This window comes from Temnothorax nylanderi, unplaced genomic scaffold (assembly GCF_030848795.1).
Source record: "Temnothorax nylanderi isolate EJ_2023f unplaced genomic scaffold, tnyl_v1.0 TNYL_tig0002_pilon, whole genome shotgun sequence".
Classification (NCBI taxonomy): Eukaryota; Metazoa; Arthropoda; class Insecta; order Hymenoptera; family Formicidae; genus Temnothorax; species Temnothorax nylanderi.
In genome coordinates, this window is record NW_027249064.1 from 651,683 (window position 1) to 669,402 (window position 17,720).

Sequence of the window (17,720 nt, forward strand, 5' to 3'; positions counted from 1 at the left end):
GACTGCGGATATTTCAAAATAAATTCCAAAGATGACTCTCACTTTCCAAAAGTAGTACAAAATTTTATACAAACTTAGAGAATTCTTTTGGTAAAAGATCAGGTGATCAGTTGGAGTTCTATGTGTGGCGTCGAAGACTAAGTATTTCAAGAAGGCGCTAGGCACACTCTTGAACGGTCGCGTGTGGTATTTACGAGGAGACTGAGGCGCCGTTATTTCTTAATGCCATTTCGGCGTCGCAATGCCGGTGCATTATGGGGTTACTAAGAGAGTCAACGAGCACGGTGACCAAAGCGGCGTAAAGTGGGGAGATCGGGACGGAGATCCCTCCTGAAATTTCCGCATTGCATTCTCGTGTGAAATCCATCCTCGTCACGAAAAATATTTTTAATACGCAGCGAAATCACGCTAATTTACTAGTACAATACTTTCTCCTCCTCCTCTCTCTTTCTCTGTAATAAACAAGATAAATAAAACAGAAATCACACGTAGTGCTCTAGATAAAAACTATTAGATTACTGAATCGCCGTGAGGCACTTATTTTAGCACTAAGTGAGGACACTAATTGGCGAGGCTAAAGACTCCGACGAAGGCGTTATTACGTGATTGTTGATTCTGGATAATCGTCGGACGCAAATAATGAGCGAAGATGACGAGAGTGTCTTTTTATTGCCACGGAACTCTAGATATTTTCTCGGTCTCTTGGTTTAACTCTTAGTCTCTTTCTGCTTCTCCTTCTTTCTCCTTCCATTTCTGGTTCCGACAGTCACTTCAGGGTGTCAGGAATGCTTGACTCGAGGCATGGCATCCCGCGGAGTTGGCAGGGTCCGACAATTAAAGGTGCGTTCACAGCGATCGTTAATTCAAAAGGCATCGATGTTCATAGCTCACAATCTTCCATATCGGAGAGAATCCTCGATAAAAAGTGCTTGTAAAAACATCGTCACGGCTCATTTTTAATCACGGGTTCGTATTCACCGAGCGTCTCATATAATTATACTAATAATACCTATAATCGTTCGATAATATTGTTACAATATTAATCTTTCTGATGAGTCAATATGTAATCGATCACATTTCACGAAAGTATCATTAGCTAGTCAAAAGAAAAAAAAAACTAGATGTTAATCTCTTAAAATCTAATTTAAACTCCACAAAGCTTTCAGGAAAGACATCAGACACGGATCTCTATTCTCACCATAATTTCAACGCGATTTAAGAGTTCTGAATGCTACTTAAAATGGTCGATCTCGACAGGAGGTCTATCAAGGTAATACTCGCGCGCGTCTGTAAACAAATTGGAGCACTCGAAGACAGTCGAGTGTCATTCAGATAGTCATCGACACGTATTGCCGACCTTCCAGTAGCGACCGACAGGAGCGATCGGTACCGCTGTGTATTACACAATGTTGTTATCTCGCGACGATAACAGATCATCGTGACTAAGATCGCTGTATAAGTATAACGTGTCTAAACAACGACCGGGAGTCACGGACAGATAAAATCGAGAAGGATACGTAATGGCTCTAAACCACCTATCTAACATTAGAATCCATCAAACTAGGAAATGGGATGTTTGTAAAAAAAACTGTGCGTAAATGATTAATAACACGTGTACTGAATGATCTGCAGACATAGCATCGATGCATTATTTTATTTTCCGGATATTGCTTGAGAGCGCTACGTCTCTTTGCGCAGCGGATCTTTAAACAGCTTTTTAAATTTGTCTCATTTATCATTTATCTTTTATATCAGCTTTCGCGGTACCTCATTACGAAACCGTGTCTCTTCCGTAAGGGTTGACCTAACGATCCTTTCTCCTCTCGAGAAATTCTGGTCATTTTGAAAAATGGAGCGCGCTGCGTCACGACGCCGAAAGTCGTCCGGATAATATCCGTAATATTCGGACGACTTGCTAATAGCCGAGGACCACGCAGGGAGAGGAATTACTTATTCATGCGAAACTTTCGGCATGGAAATTGATTAAGGCCGATAAATCAATCACCTTGGCGAGATGGCGACCGGTCCCGCGATTTCTGCGTCAAAATTAATAAATCGATTTAATTGATTTAATAAGTCGATCGATTTATGGGCGCAATCAGTGTCGATCCAGCAGATTTATAGCTGTTTCTTCGCGTAACGGTCCTCTGAACGTGAACTTCGCCAGGGCGCATCACTAACGCGGATGATTCGTCGGCCTGATCCTGAAAAAAAGTATACCCCGGTCGATATATTATAATGTGCATATAACGCTCAATTTGGAGCCATAATTCCGATAGCCATCTATACTAACTATCGACAGACCTTCGAACGCGGTCGAAGGTGTTTTCGTTTTATTTTTTATATATTTTTTATTTCGATCAAAGCCTATCTATTTACATCATATTAATTAATTTACATTTTCATTAATTTTCCTTTTTTTTTCTTTGAAAATTTATGATTATGTTCAAATAAAACAGAAAACTTGTCTCTAAAAAATAATATAAAATCATATTTCTTTCTTATTTGTAAACGTGCAATTTTCGAATGTTTTTACACGAATAATTCAGGCATTTCCGTAGAGAATTCGTGATGAAAAAGTTTAGTCGCTGAATCGTGCGTAAAGTCAATGTAATAAACGTCACCGGCTTCAGGAAATCGAACAGTGATACAAACGCAGCGTCTAAGAAGAGAGCGTCGAAAACGCGCGAAACGCTGCGTCAAGTCGTGCGATTGTATGTAAATCGCGAACGTTGAGTTCGCGGTAATGCGAGGCGCGTTGCGTACGGTTCGTAGCTTGATCGGTCGATTTATTAGACGGACGATGTGACTGGAAACACATACCCTGCCGAGTTGCGGGAGTCGATTTAATCGTAATTAAATTTATGATAACGGCAACTGGAAACAAAGTGTCAATAGTGGAGGCAAATTAGACCAAAAAAGTGCGTTATCTCGGAACCGGTTAAAACTACTCGGATTTGAACGTTTTTTTTTTAAATGTAGGTAATTAAAAACACTACAATGTTTATGGGTTAAAAATTGACGCTTTTATTTATTTATTAACTTTATTTTATAAATTTATTAAATAAACAATTAGCGTCAATTTTTAACCCATAAACATTGTAGTGTTTTTAATTACCTACATTTAAAAAAAAAAACGTTCAAATCCGAGTAGTTTTAACCGGTTCCGAGATAAAAACCTAATTTGCCTCCACTACAACGTGATCCGCAGAAAAAGGACCGCGCCGCGATTTTTACAGCCTTAATACATCTCTGCTGGTGTGCTTATTAATCGATACTGACGTTAATCTATATATAATCGGAGATTAGACTTAATACGAATGCAGAAAGACTGAAAGGATAAGTCGCATATAATGAAAAGAGAAAGAGAGAGAGAGGGAATTAAATAAATTTTAGAAAAATATATCGTTCAAGAGAGTAGAAAAGCTTTCTTTTCTTACATATATTATGAAGAATAAGAAAGAGGCCGCAGACAAAATCGGTGATGATTATCCGCTCGATAATACGCCAATGTGAGTTACCCGAGCCGGGCATTAAGCATCCGCGCTTGCAAATTTCATTAATAAAAATTCTGATCTCAATCCAACGCCACCTGTCGCTGCAATTATCCGGCTGTTCGGTATTTCAAAACGGCTTAGCTTTACACGCCTAGGCCGCGGCCTAGTTGCGATCGTTATTATTGCAAACGCTACGATCTATTTGTTACAGTGCCGGCTTGCGCGCGCCGCGCCGGCACAACCGGCTCTTTAATCTTATTAGAAATCACGCGCGAGGAAAAAAGGAGATACGCGTTGTATCGATAGGATAGCGAGAGGATAGCTGCTGGCGATCGCAACTTCGCGATAGAATCTTCGGTAACCGGAAGCGCGCCGGCACACATCGCGATTTAATTCGCGAGGCTCTCGATATCGATCTCGAGCGGACGCTGCCCGCTTCCGCGACTATATCGATATCCTTTCTCTTCTGTTCTCCGGCAAATCGCTCGTCCCGATTTTCTTTCCTCGCGAGACGTCCTGCCATCAGCCGCGCGATCGGTGCTCGCCCGCGGCGTAAGAATCGCGCCGCGCCGCTCTCGATTTCTGACGACCTTTTGCCCATCGATGACAAGCCGGCCAGCATTTGGCCGCGATCCAATTACGTTCAATGAAAGTTCCCAAGAGCGATTTATGTCAAAAGTTCTTACACGTCCTGCCTTTCGCCTCCGTCGACAAAAACACATTGATCCGTGAATCCTGTTTCGACCTTCCACCCACGCGAACGTGCTGTGCGCGAGCAAGCGAGCTCTTTTCCGGAATGCTGCTTTCGCCTGTGCCCCTAGCTCCCACCTGGAAACATAGAAGGTATCGCACGATTAATGGATAGAAAAGATAATTCTATTAACAAAACTACGAATAACGATATATTTAAGTCAATACATGTTTAAATCGAAAGCTTTCAAAAGTTATTGGAGAGACATTTGATGTAAAATAAAAATAAAAATAATACGAGAAAGAAATCAGTGATGCTCGAATAGCAATCGAATTATTTTGCAAAAGAGACATTTTCGGCGCAAGTCTCTTCTATATGTCCTCGAAGTGCGAGTATTATTTTCCGGGCGTATTATTCTCGTATCTCGATGCACGCGTAGGCGTAGCACGCCGAGGCTGTCGGTGACGGGTAAAAATTTATTCGACGAGCACGAGCTACGCAAACGAAAACAGAGAGGGAGAATTATTGAGGTGGCATCGCCACGCGGTGCATCGCAAGAAAGAAGATAAATCTCATAGGAAGGTAAAATGGCTCGTGGCGCGGCCGATTGTCCGATGCCAATTGGGTTAAAATCTGAATAGCGTAAATTGGCGCCGCGCCTAATAATCGCGTTATTAATGAGCGTGAGCACGAGCTCGCTTTGAGCCCCTTCCCGCTTCGCGAGATACGAAACTTAGCAGAAATGTTAATTGCACCCAGGACAAATCTATTGTTTGACGATTTACTATGCCGTGCAGCGCAAATATACACTTGTCTACATAACGCTTTTAACGGCGTGCACATAAATTCGGATATTTATATGCACGAGCGCAGTCCGGTTATTCTTACGGCGCAATTCATTTACGTCTGTATTATAAAATTTAAACGCTTGAGTCCATGCCAGTACATTGATTTCTCCTCTCTAATAAAATATGACAACGTATATACATGTTTGTTTTACATGTAGAAATAATTTGGGACGAAAATACGTGGCTGGCACTCGATAGATCTTTGCGATGATAGGTCATATGTGGAGTACTGACGTACGTGAACATTATTCCCCGATACGGCACCGCTGCACGTCATTATCTTATTATTCGCTACATTATTATTATTATTATTATTATTACTGCCGGGAACGTCAATGAACCTGTCTGCGATTAAAATTATCATATAACTTTCGAATTTGATGATTTCATCTGGCTAACTATAGGGCGCGTGCGGCCGTTCGGCCGTGCTTCTGCGAAAATGAATTTTATTGCTTGTTCGCTCCATATAAAATTACGAGAGTGTCGTTTAAATTGGATTCCCCTTATCGCGCGCGACGGCGAGACGGTGCGTGCAAGGAGAGAGAGCAGGTGCGCGGTCTTACATGCATCGGGCGGATAATTTTCGTAGCTTGTTGTCGGACTAGGAATCACTCTCGCAATCCCTATTTATAATAATTTATGAGATCGTTTAAATTCCATATACACCGTCGTGATCTCGTTTAACGGCTCATTTTTTTTATTGGCCGCACGCGGCACAGATCCAGCCCATGCAGATAAGGAAGACGAATCATCCTGCGGGTCATCGTCGATTCTCAAAAAGCCTCCATTACAGTGAATATTGCATCGTCGAAATTACGATAATTTTTTCATATCGGTGCAAAAATGTAGAACTGATGGTCTCGAGTCCTCAAGACTGGATTATAAATATTGGATTGACTTTCATGTTATAAAGAAATCCATATTTCTAGCTACTTACATCCTTAAAAACAGCAGGTTGATGAGAAAAAAATCTATGATAGACGTTCGTTGACTTGAAAGCAGGTTTACATCTGAATGAACGTTATCGCGAAATAAATTCGGTCTTTTGTACGATCAGTTCTAAAACAGAGATCTTTGAGTTCCGCTGCGTCCTCTTTCAAGTTGGTTGTCAATAACGTAGTAAGAATTTTACTGCATGACAAATTTAGGATGCAGTAGGCCCCTTTGTTTGTATCATCTTGCGTTGCAGTCTGATATTGCCGTTACATGTAATTGATTCATCCGAAATTTAGGGAAAAGCGCATTGATTAAACGGAAGTTACTCTCTAAATCTGAATCAGTGAATAGTACTGTGAATCAGTGACTATTCAGTAATTCAGATTTAAAGAGTACGAATTGTTGGCCAGTCGTTCCATAATGCTTACCGTAATAACGACTACAAGAATACGCACGTAACAGGTGAATTAATTTCACTACAATTAAGCATTAATTAAGTCAACGAGGAAACCTAATTGTCTGTCAAAATATATACATGGCACATTATCACTTCACATACTGCCAATTAATATAAATACATATTTAGCAAATTATTTATTTTATAAGATTGGAAAATTCTTGAATTATAAACTGAATAAAATTTTAAAAAAATTTATGCCAGTTTTTTAGTCAATCAGCAATTTGCAGCAACGATTTTATAAATTTAATGACGTCGGTATTTTTGCCTCGAAACGATTTCACAATGTGCAAACTGACGAAATTATGGAATGCGCAAAATTCAACATAACGTCAGCGATTCTTCAGGTTATTTAAGTTAGTGACACTGAGGAATCGCGGTTAGTCTTACCAAGTGAAACTGTAAGAGCAACACGATGTTTTCGCACCGAGGATTAGTGAGTAAACTTTTCTGACATGTTTTGCATTTATTTAATATTTTTATAAGTTTTTAACTTCTGGAATTAGAATTTTTTAATAATAAAGTTATATGTCATCACCGTTAGACAGAAATTTTGTAAAAATCAATACGTAATAAAACGTTTATTTCTTTTCTGCATTTTACTTTTCCTCTAATTCGATTTTTATACTAATAAAATAATATTCCATAATAAATCCATAAATATGTAATCTCTCTCCCAATAATTTTAAATTGTTACATAAATAAATAATTTAGGGAACAAATTTCTGCCATATCGAATATCTATTCAAGAACAATCTGCATAAAATTTCCTTAATCATTCTTTTTCAGTTCTTAGCAGTGACAATCTTGTTAGCTGCAAGTATCGCACTTGCCAACGTCCTCGTTCAACCCGGCTATGAACATCAATACGATAGCAATCCACGCTATTTGCAACATCAGTCTGTTTCGCAGCACTGGATACGATCTCCGACTGAACAATATCGTGCGGAACAATTACCGAAACAGGAATCGACGCGATATCTTTCGGGAGTTCAGACGGTGTATCCCTATGAATCGAACCAAGCCGATCCTCGTTCGCATGTGTTAAGCTATCCACATCGTCCACCGTACCACCATTATTTACCGAGGCCACACCATGTGCATTTCGCAAGAATAGGCGGTCATGGATATGTACGGCCCTCGGTGTATGGATATGTCGGCCATCCTCTGCAATCTTTGGTAAATGCTCATTATCCTATTACTTGATCTGAGAAAATGGTATAAGTATAATGTTTCATTAACTTAAAATTCGCAATATTTTATTTATATTACTATCATTTCATTGAAAGTTCAAATTTTATTTAATTTGATATTTTTAAGTGTAATATTTAATTAAAAACACCTGTATGTAACACCTAGCAATTTGCTTATGCGACAAATATGTGCGTCACTGTATTATTGACAAACAGCTTTTCTTGGAGTTAATTATATAACACAAACGCTAATATTTGTCGTGTTTTTGTACAGGAATTGATCATGTAAGTTACTGAATATTTCATAAGAATGATATTTCTCCAGATGGTACACAACCGAAAAAAAAGATCGGATCCTGCAAGCACTAAATCGAGTAAATCTGAGGTCGTTGCACATAACAATGATGTGGCCGCGAAGTCGCCCTTAACTGACGCCAAGCATCCTACAACCATCGACTCGTTACTTCCAGAACATGAGCCTACTGATACTACTGGTAAATATTTCATAGAACAAGATTAAAATTTAACATCTTCAAATAATAACCTAATGCACCGCTTATCTTAAAAGTCGTGTAACTTTAGCTTATACGAGTTCCAATAAGACAGGAACATAAATCATTGTACCGATATTAATACGCTTCAATGTAAACTGTTCAAATTACAGATAAGCGGGTGGAAAACCGTCAGATCAATGACTATGTAACAAATCCACGTTCATTCGGTTTTTATACGGAATATATGCACCCTGGACGTACATACTACATACCCAACACAATGCAAAGTATGATTCACCAGTTTTATACAAATCGTCATACGCAACCTTCATACGTCGCCCAAGACAAGGTATGTTGCGACGATTTATTTTAATATAGACTTTTTACGAGATTCGCGCAATATCTTCGAGTTTGTGGAAATCGAACGATAACGATTATAGTAGTAAATTTTTATGTGTAGTAAAGTAGTAAAGTAGTAAAGTTTTATGTGCTTTAAAAATTTTTATTTTTGTCCGATCTATAGAAATTTAATTGATTATTACGACCGAGACGATATGGATTTCTTGCGCAAATATTTTTCAATTAAAATCTAAAAATTTAATTAAATTTCTCAATTTAAATCTGATTAATGAAATGCACTATGTGTACAACTTTAATATTGAAAATGGAACATTTTTCGAACATTATGAATGTGTTTCATAAAGTTTAAAAAATATTCTTTTCACAACACCTCCACGGAAAGTCCGACTTTCCATGTCTGTAGAGAGGGGCGAAAGTGGCCAATTTCACGCCAGGGAGGAAAGTTATTACTTTCCGCCCGCTGAACAGGGAGAAAGGTTGTTACTTTCCTACCTAGGGAGGAAAGTTGGTACTTTCTGCTCCGTATAGCGGGCAAAAAGTAAAGTAACGGGCAATATAAAATCGAGAAAATAATCCGATCTTCCAATTTGAAAAATGTAAATATTAAATTCACTAACTAATAAGACTTTTTCTTTGTAAAAATTATATTAATTTCAATAAATAAAAAAATAATTACTATTTCAAAAATTACTTGTATTAAAACACTACTGATTTGAAATTGTTTTTTCTTAATAATATCACTAATGAGATAACTAATTAAACCTATTTACATAATATCCCTAAATAAAATCCCAAATCAATCAGATTTACTGCAATAATTAAAATTATTTATATCCGACTGTGATCGGCGTGCAGTAATAAGTTGGAATATATATGTACATGTATTTTATAATAATACATATACACGGAAATTAATATTGAGTTGCCTAAGATCTAAGCTTAGACCGAAAACGGTTTGTATCTTATTCGAAAATTATTTATATTTCTTTTTAAAATTTTATTATTATTTTAGTTTTGTGTTATGTGGGGGGCTTTGCCCCCCCCCCCCCACACCCCCCACCAAGGGCTTCGCCCCTGGACCCCGCATCACTCTCTTTTTCTCTTTCTATTTAACTACACGCGCGTACAAACTGTACGAATGGAATATTAAACGCATACACTCTACAGGCATTCAAAAGTCGAATATTTCCATAAAAAGGTGTTGTGAAAAATATCGTGTGCACCTCGGGTCAAAAGCTTTTTCAGACTCATGTGATTTGCCAAACTTCACACTCGTTTGAAAAACGCTTCTTTCGCCCTTTGGTGCACAATATACTATTTCTGCAATGTAAAATATATAAATATTCGTATGGTCTATGATACAAAATATCTTATATGATATTTTTAGAAAGAGAAAAAGAACGAAACATTTTTTTACAAATTTTAATAAAACGCATTATGTATGTTACAGGAAATCACAAATATGAACATGATCAGCACGGCAGAGCCAAGCCAGCACGAGACATTACAAATTCCTTTTTACTCTGAAATGACACCGAAAGCTTACCAATATGCCGATACGGCGGCAACACCTACTTCTGTACAATTTCAACCACCCTTCGTTACCTATATGCAAAATCCATACAGAAGTAACGAGGAATTATCGGCAACCAATGAGATTGCCGGTGCGCCATATGACACAAATGACAGACCGTCCCCAAATTCTAATTTTAACTATTTATATAATTATCCGAGGTATTGGAACAATGATTGGGGCAATGCAGGGGGAATTGAGGATTACTTTATCCAGTTTAAGAAAGGAAACGACACAACTTCAACCAATGCTCCAAACATAAACTTTAAATGTTATGGTTTAATATGTTATCCTTTTAATCCTTTTAATTAATCTTCTGAATATGTGTTTATATCATTAAAGTAAGTAAATATATAGTATAAAGCATAATATACGGTATTGGAACAATGATTGGAGCAATGCAGGGGGAATAGAGGATTTCTTTATCCAGTTCAAGAAGAAAAACGAAACAACTCAACCTTGGATTACTATAACTACAAAATATATTCCACCTTTTTGGCCTATTTATATTGGATATATATATATAAGAACCACTGTAGATAAACGGAAAACAATGATGCCTTGCGATCCATTTTACCCGCATTGGGAGAACGCTCATACTCGAATAAGTGTCAAAGACGAAAGATTCAACGACTACAAATATACACCACCTTAAAAAACGTTTGCTAAAGTTTTCGAGTAGTAAGTGTTACAGATATGGCTCTGTTATCAATTTCTGCCACGTTACCTTGAAGCAACGAGTTGATTGATCGTAATGGTTTTCATGTTCTATTTATTACACTTAATTACTATTATACCATGCACTCTCAGAAAGGATTTCTAATAACGAGACAAAAAATATTCTTGACATGTTTAATGTCATCACAACCTGAAGCAGTATAAAAATAAAACAATATTAAGATCAAATTAATAATTCTTAATTCTCCTCTGTCGAATAAAATAAGATTGACTTAATATCTTTTGAAACAAGAGTAATATATATAAATTTAAGCTTATATATTCTTGTGTTTAGACTAAATCTTCACGCGATGTTAGCCGTGTTAGCGCCATAATATTTAGCGCGAAACCGATGTGTGCTACCGTCTTTCGTTAACGCCAATAACGTGATACGCTACTGACCGAGAACGAAGCGTGTGTTTACATCAACGTCATAGTCGTGGATATAAAGTAAGGCAGAGTAAAACGTAAGTCATGAAAGACTATTGTACAACAACCTTTTTCGTCTTACGTTTTTCTTTACCTTAATTAATATCTATGCTACGACAGACGTCTCGTTCTCTCAGCCATACGCGAGTAACGTGTTCGTGCAGCCTGTGGTGGATCTAATTATTGCCTGGTGGATCTGATTTATTATGAATAAAAGTTTACCAAATAATATCTGTGTTTTCGCTCATAATATCTGTATTTCAAAAACCTTTACTTTAATTATTTTATCGCAAAAAGGATCTTGGAAGAATAACATAAGATTCCTGACAATCTACACTAAGAAAAAAATATACTAATAATAAAAAGGAAAATTTTCTTCATTTTAATAAATAAAGTCACAGTTGTACGCAAACTAATATTTACTAAAATCCAGAACATTTTTTCTCAGTGTACAAATTTTTTTCCGCAAGAGTAGAATAAGATTTCCTTTAGATCCGTCTATAGTTGAATCAAGAATATTATGAGATTATTAGAAATTGCTATCTAAATCTTTCTGAGAAAATTAGAGGGATATCATCAAGATTATTTTATTCTAGATTTAAGAATTCCTCTATTTAAGATTAAAATATTCTTCTTTCAATACTAAATATGATTGGCCCTATTTTGATCCTATTTTATGATAGATTAAAGAGTAATAGCATTGTGTATCTAGAAGTCTTTTCTGTGGGTGCGCTAATAGAAATGCGCCCGCAGTCTCTCTAGGGTTGAGCGCCGCATCTTCTCGACTATCACTATCAACCGCTTTTAATTGGACGAAATTACAAGGTGCGTAATGCGCGGGCAGAGCCGTAGGGGCGGCTTACGCGCGCGCGAGAGGTTGCACTCTGCCTTCGGATACAATATATGACCGGTGCCCGGTACCGCCGCCGCCGCGCTCAACCTGAAATATCGTGCTTTACCGTTAAGCGAGCAGAGACGGTTAATTATCCCGTTTAAGGCGGAGATGAAAAGCTGCAATCCCTGGCCGTAGCGTTCGACCGAGAGACGTTGCTCGGTCCAACAGACGGCGACGTCAAAAATACCATAGCGGACAGCTGACTCGACCATTCAGAGGACGTCTTGAACTTCTCTCTGATACCAGAAAGGAGGATCTCCCCTAAAATTCGTGAATTCCAATCTAGAGATAATGCGAGTTGAATAGGATAAAGGGAAGCCGTCTGTCCGTCCGCGTGCTTGTAAATGGTACAATACTTTATAACTGCCACAAACTCGAAGAAGAGGAATGGAAAGAAAACGAGAGAAAGCAGCTATCGCGCGGCGTCTGAATATAGAAAAAAAATCAGCGCTGTTTGCTTCCTCCAACTTACTACATTCGTTACAATTTCATTTGAATCGCATATATTATGAGGGCGCACAATGGCCCCTATGTAGCAGCAGCTACCGCAATTCAATTGAATCGTGCGAAGCCGAGGCGAAGCCTTATCGCTATTCTTTATGCCTTCCCACGCGTATCTTTTACGATAATGCGCGAGATCGCATAAACGCGTGATTCTTATGATAATACGCGAAAGGCGCGTAAAGCGTTTTATCCTTACAAGCTCTGGAAGCGCCCAAAGAATTACAGTCTCTCTGTTCTAAGATGGAATAAGTAAGTCAGTTAATATCATTATGCAATTTTTAACTTGTAAGCCTAAAAACTGGAACATTTCGAATACATTATGTACTTGTGTTAGTTTCTAAATATTAATATGTGCAGTTTGTATCTTAACAGACATCAGCGTTCTTTCAAAAAGAACGAATAATTTCTTAGAAAGTTAAGGCTTCGGCGTCTTTTTCGATTTATTACATTTTTTTTTCTTTTTGGCCCGATACGAGATCAGTGACGACAGCGAGAGATCAGTTACAGACACGGAGAAATGGCGAGATGACGAGGAGTCGACATCGAGTCGAGGATTTATCCGATCATATGCGGGCGAGTATCAGTTACGTTCCTCTTCGTGGGTGCAACCTAACGAAGGAGCCGTCACGGCACCCATTCTTGCGTCAGATTAAAACGTTTTTGCGCCCCATTCGAAATAAGAAAACGCGCATGAAACCGGCACGGCACGGCACGGACCGTGTCCTTCTCCTCGCCTCGGGACCGGGCCGACTGCCGGATTAGTATCACACTCGCGATGCCTGATGGGAATTAACGACGACGGCGATCGTATCGCCGTTGAATCGATTCCCACGAAACGCGGTCTTCCACACTTCATCCTTTGGTCTCGGCCCCATGATCGCGAGATAAGACACTTATACGTGCTCGGATACGTGACAAAGTAATTAAGCTTTCGAACAAAAGTTATATATATTGAAAATCGCGTCTCGTCTCTCGACACCAAGGTGAATCTCCTTTGAAATTGATGCAGCGTTATAAACCGGAGTCGCGAGAACTGATGTCTCGCAATTTAATCCGATCCTGTTTAATGTCTGATAATTCTGCGCTAGAAGCTATATGTATTTTAATCGAATTGTTTCGATATAGATGATCAAGTAATCTTAAATTTGCAACGAAACATCTAATTTAGTTTTTGAATAAAAATTGAGTGATTTCTACCTCTCATAGATTTTTATTCGCTTCTTATCAGGCGCAGCTAAATTATTGCACGCCTATTGAGAAATTCGCCGCTCGTGCCGATTGGAAGTCGGTATGTCAGCGAAATTCGTCGCGCCTCGATCGATTTCGCCAGCCGCGCGTAAAGGCGTAGGTGTCATTCCGGACCTCTCGCGGGGACCGGTTTCAAAATACTAGTGGTGCCCGGGGCCCGGTTTCCCGTTGAATCCGTGCCACGCGTGGCACACGGCAGCGTTCCGCTGCGAGGGGAGTCGACTATCGACTCTCTTTGACATCGGTCGTGTCGTGTCTATTATGCGAGAGACGTATAAACTCGACATAACTACGCGACGCCAATCAGCGTGACAATATACATAATCTCGACATGTACAGCAGGGTGCGGCAAAATCTATCATTCGCCGTCTCGAGAGTTCGCGATACCTCGATCGTTCGAGAAAAACTTGGCAATATATCCGTGGCTAAATTAATATTTCTTGAAAAACAAATATACCAAGATAGCAGGTGCATTTTTATCAATAAGAACATTTATAACTCGTGCACCTCGTACAAAGTCATATTTTCTCGCAAGATCGCAGCGAGAGATAGACGTAAAGGAAAAACAGTAGCTTTATTGAAAATTGAAATGACCTCATAACCACCTGTTCAGACTGACAGCTGATAGAACCGATCGATGCTTATCGATCTCGCGCTAAAAAGGTTTTTTCACGCTTCGATCTGATTTTAATTGAAATTACGACACCTCCAAGCGCATTGAGCGGCCGGTGTCTGCATGACATTTGACGCACGGAACAAAACTGGCGACGCATAAAGCCGTCTCGTGCGTGCATATGTATGCGCGCGTCGTGTGATACGGCGGCGGTACGTAAATCGGTAGTAGAATTAAGCGACGCGGTTTGACGTGCACACGCGCGCACGCATACAGACACCTTTGTACACGCGGCTGTCCGCCCTTTCGCGCGCGGCCGGGCCCACGTAGGTAACGTACGCGGCCCGCGAGGTAAGGCTTAGCCGCGAGCGCACATAGCCGAGCTATTTTCATTTTTGCCGCGAGCGATCTAGGCGCAAAAAGGAGACACGCCAGACAATCGCTCGCGCCCACGCACGCTGCTCGGCAAGCGCGAGCATAGCTCGCTGGCGCGAATTGCTCGCGGGCCTTGCCAGCGGTACGGCACGATTCGCGTCCTTTGTGCGGCTTATCGAGGAACGATAATGAACCGTTGGTCGTTAGTCATCTTTAAGTCAATATTCGAAGCATTAATTCAGCTTTATACATGTACATATAAGGCGTTAATTGCAGGAAAAGTATTAGTGAGCATTAGTTATATAGTTATTAACACGTTATTTTCTCAGCGAGTAGAATTTTTATTATTATTATAAGCATACCATGATTAAATTATTGTGTAATATGATTAAATAAGAATATATTCTTATAGGTAGTGTATTGAATTGTATTTTATTGTTATCTAGCCATTTATGTCATTCAAATTTGTATATTAAATAGCATTTATCTTTTCATAAGTGTTTAAAAATTTTTTTAATATAACACCGATTACCAACGATTACCAGAGCGTCAACTGAAAATCAGGCGGAAGACGGATGACTATTATGATAGTCAACGTGTTAATAAGTCTAATAGAAATGAACGAACTCATGATCGCGGATCGAGGGATTGCGGTAAAAGGTACTGCGAGCGTGTCGCTCGCCACGTATGTAAATAGGAACTTTCGCGTATATCTATTCGTCATTTCGCTGTCAAACTATATAGGACTTTCACGCGAGACCTTTCGAGTGAGTCAATTTGCGACACTTCCGTATCGAGTAAACGAAGAAACGTGTAATCGCGAGTGCGTACACATGCTCAGCGTACCCGGGTAATTTGCGATTATGGTCGGTGGCGTGTGTTACCTGTTCGCGAAGAAGCACGACCCGTATCGAAAGAACGTTCCGATGGTACCGGGGCGTCGGGGGACACGCCGTATCGTACCGCGGAACACGTGTTTAGCGGCATTTTATTGTCGTAACACGACTGGGTGTTGAATATGCAAATAAGCGCTCTTTCGTTGGCCCGCTTCTTCGTTCATTTGGCATTGATCGCGTGCGATCTCCAATTTTATTTCGTCGCCATTGTGATATTTTCCTGTACCACATTAGCACGCATTTCTGCGGAATGCCCGAAAACACTCACAAACATGTACTTCAATGACGGAGAGATCAAATTAAGAAAACGTAATGGTTATTTTTATGTTGAAGCTTTTAGCCACTTTCGAATTCGCATCTTGAATTAGTAATAAGGTGAATAAAAAATGGAAACTGTCGATTTATCAGACGGATACCGTTGAAAAAGGAGTATTCGTTCACATCACGATTGTATATAATTCTACGTGATGAAAAGATCGGTTCGGAAATTGTTGCCTCCGTTTCGCTATCGAGATCACTGTCCCGTATCTCTCTCGCGTGCGCGCGCGCAATCGTCACGCGGAAAGATAACACAATAACGATATGATTGATTCGCCACTCAAGCGAACAGGCTGCGAACACGGCGCCAGAACGCGGTGTCATGAATGATTGTTACCTGCACAATACTGATTTTTCTTTATGCCGCGTGCGCGCGTGATTATTATCCCTCCTTTTCAACGTCACCGTGCGTGAACTATCATTTAGCGCAATAATCGATTAATATTACTATTACCGTACTGTTTTATAGGCGCCGTTCGCGACGGCGAAATGTCGGGTGCGCACTGTAAAAGTTATTAAACGCAATAACGGCGCGGTGCGGTACACGAAGCAGGTGGCGATTTCTCTTATGAATTATATGCGCAATGAAAATACGCTATTTACGCTGTATATTCGATATAGTTCTCGATTATATCGGGATCATAAATAATGTCAAGCGGGTCGAACGGAAGGAAAAGTGGACTACATAAGGAGGGTTGTCTTATGAATCTATTACTCGCTCGAAAAATGTGAAAATCATAGCCAAGACCGGCCTTCTTTCGTAATCGGGACAAAGAGACATACCTGCTTGTCTTTTACGCTCGGGAAAAACTGTGTCTTTCTATGTGATATTTATTGCATATTATATAGATATATGCGAACCTGCAGCTCTGCTCTGGTTAAGATCTCGAAAATCTTCTTATTTGTCCAAATAATAAATTTAACTAAATTAAGGACTTATAATCAAGTATAAACGCTATCTAACATAAAATCGAACGATGAAGAATAGAGTAATATACATATATGACATTGATAAATGACAGGGTGCAACTATAATCTTAATTTTTGTCCTTGATGTCCGATATTTACGTGCACTTTTGCGAGATAATTAGACGAGAGACCATAATGCAAATAATTGTACTTCCACGGGCTATATTTAAAGGACAACAATAAAAACAAGTTTGAATGTTGTAGCCGTTGAAATTTTTAGCTTCGGGCACCATTCACTACACTAATGGCACGGCTCGCCCACGAATTAAATAAGAAAATTGGGAATAATTAATATTACAAAATTCGATAAGTACCGCCGACCGGGAGGGCAGGTATCTCGAGAGAGCGAGAGAAAATAATATATTAGAAGCGCGCGGCTACCGGGGCCTGATCTCGGGCTGCGACGCCCGAGGGGTATCGGGAATGGTATTCGGCGTACGAGAAGCAGGTAGGTGCGCATCATTCGACGGGGGTATCATCAGCCGGTAGACAAGCTAGTGTACGAGCGACCTTCGTTATATACCAGATGCACTTGCATACCCGTCCCACGCGCACAAGAACCGAACGCGACGCGAGAAAGACGAGAGAGGCGCGCAACGAAACCTCGCTGTTGCAAACACAGAAATCATACTCACGTACTTTATTGCCTTTTTATTTAAGTGATATTTTTATTCCTGTGTAATATTCCTGAATTCGGCGGATTTATT

The 17,720-nt window shown here is 39.7% G+C and overlaps 1 protein-coding gene and 1 long non-coding RNA gene across 2 annotated transcripts in view; one reads left to right on the top strand and one right to left on the bottom strand.

Annotated features, from left to right (window-relative positions):
* Positions 1 to 1,622: 1,622 nt before the first annotated feature.
* LOC139768542 (uncharacterized) overlaps positions 1,623 to 17,720 on the bottom strand; it is a 160,861-nt gene continuing 144,763 nt past the window's right edge. Inside the window, exons 5-6 of the long non-coding RNA XR_011717386.1 lie at positions 4,184 to 4,325; positions 1,623 to 2,204 (exon numbers count right to left, since the gene is read on the bottom strand). This is a non-coding gene — a long non-coding RNA (uncharacterized lncRNA). The remainder of the gene's footprint in view (positions 2,205 to 4,183; positions 4,326 to 17,720) is intronic.
* On the top strand, positions 6,744 to 10,962 carry LOC139768417 (uncharacterized). The gene is made up of 5 exons (XM_071698580.1): positions 6,744 to 6,865; positions 7,219 to 7,608; positions 7,948 to 8,116; positions 8,287 to 8,465; positions 9,927 to 10,962. Exons 1-5 carry the CDS (start codon positions 6,845 to 6,847, stop codon positions 10,359 to 10,361), a joined length of 1,194 nt encoding a protein of 397 aa, XP_071554681.1. The 5' UTR covers positions 6,744 to 6,844; the 3' UTR covers positions 10,362 to 10,962.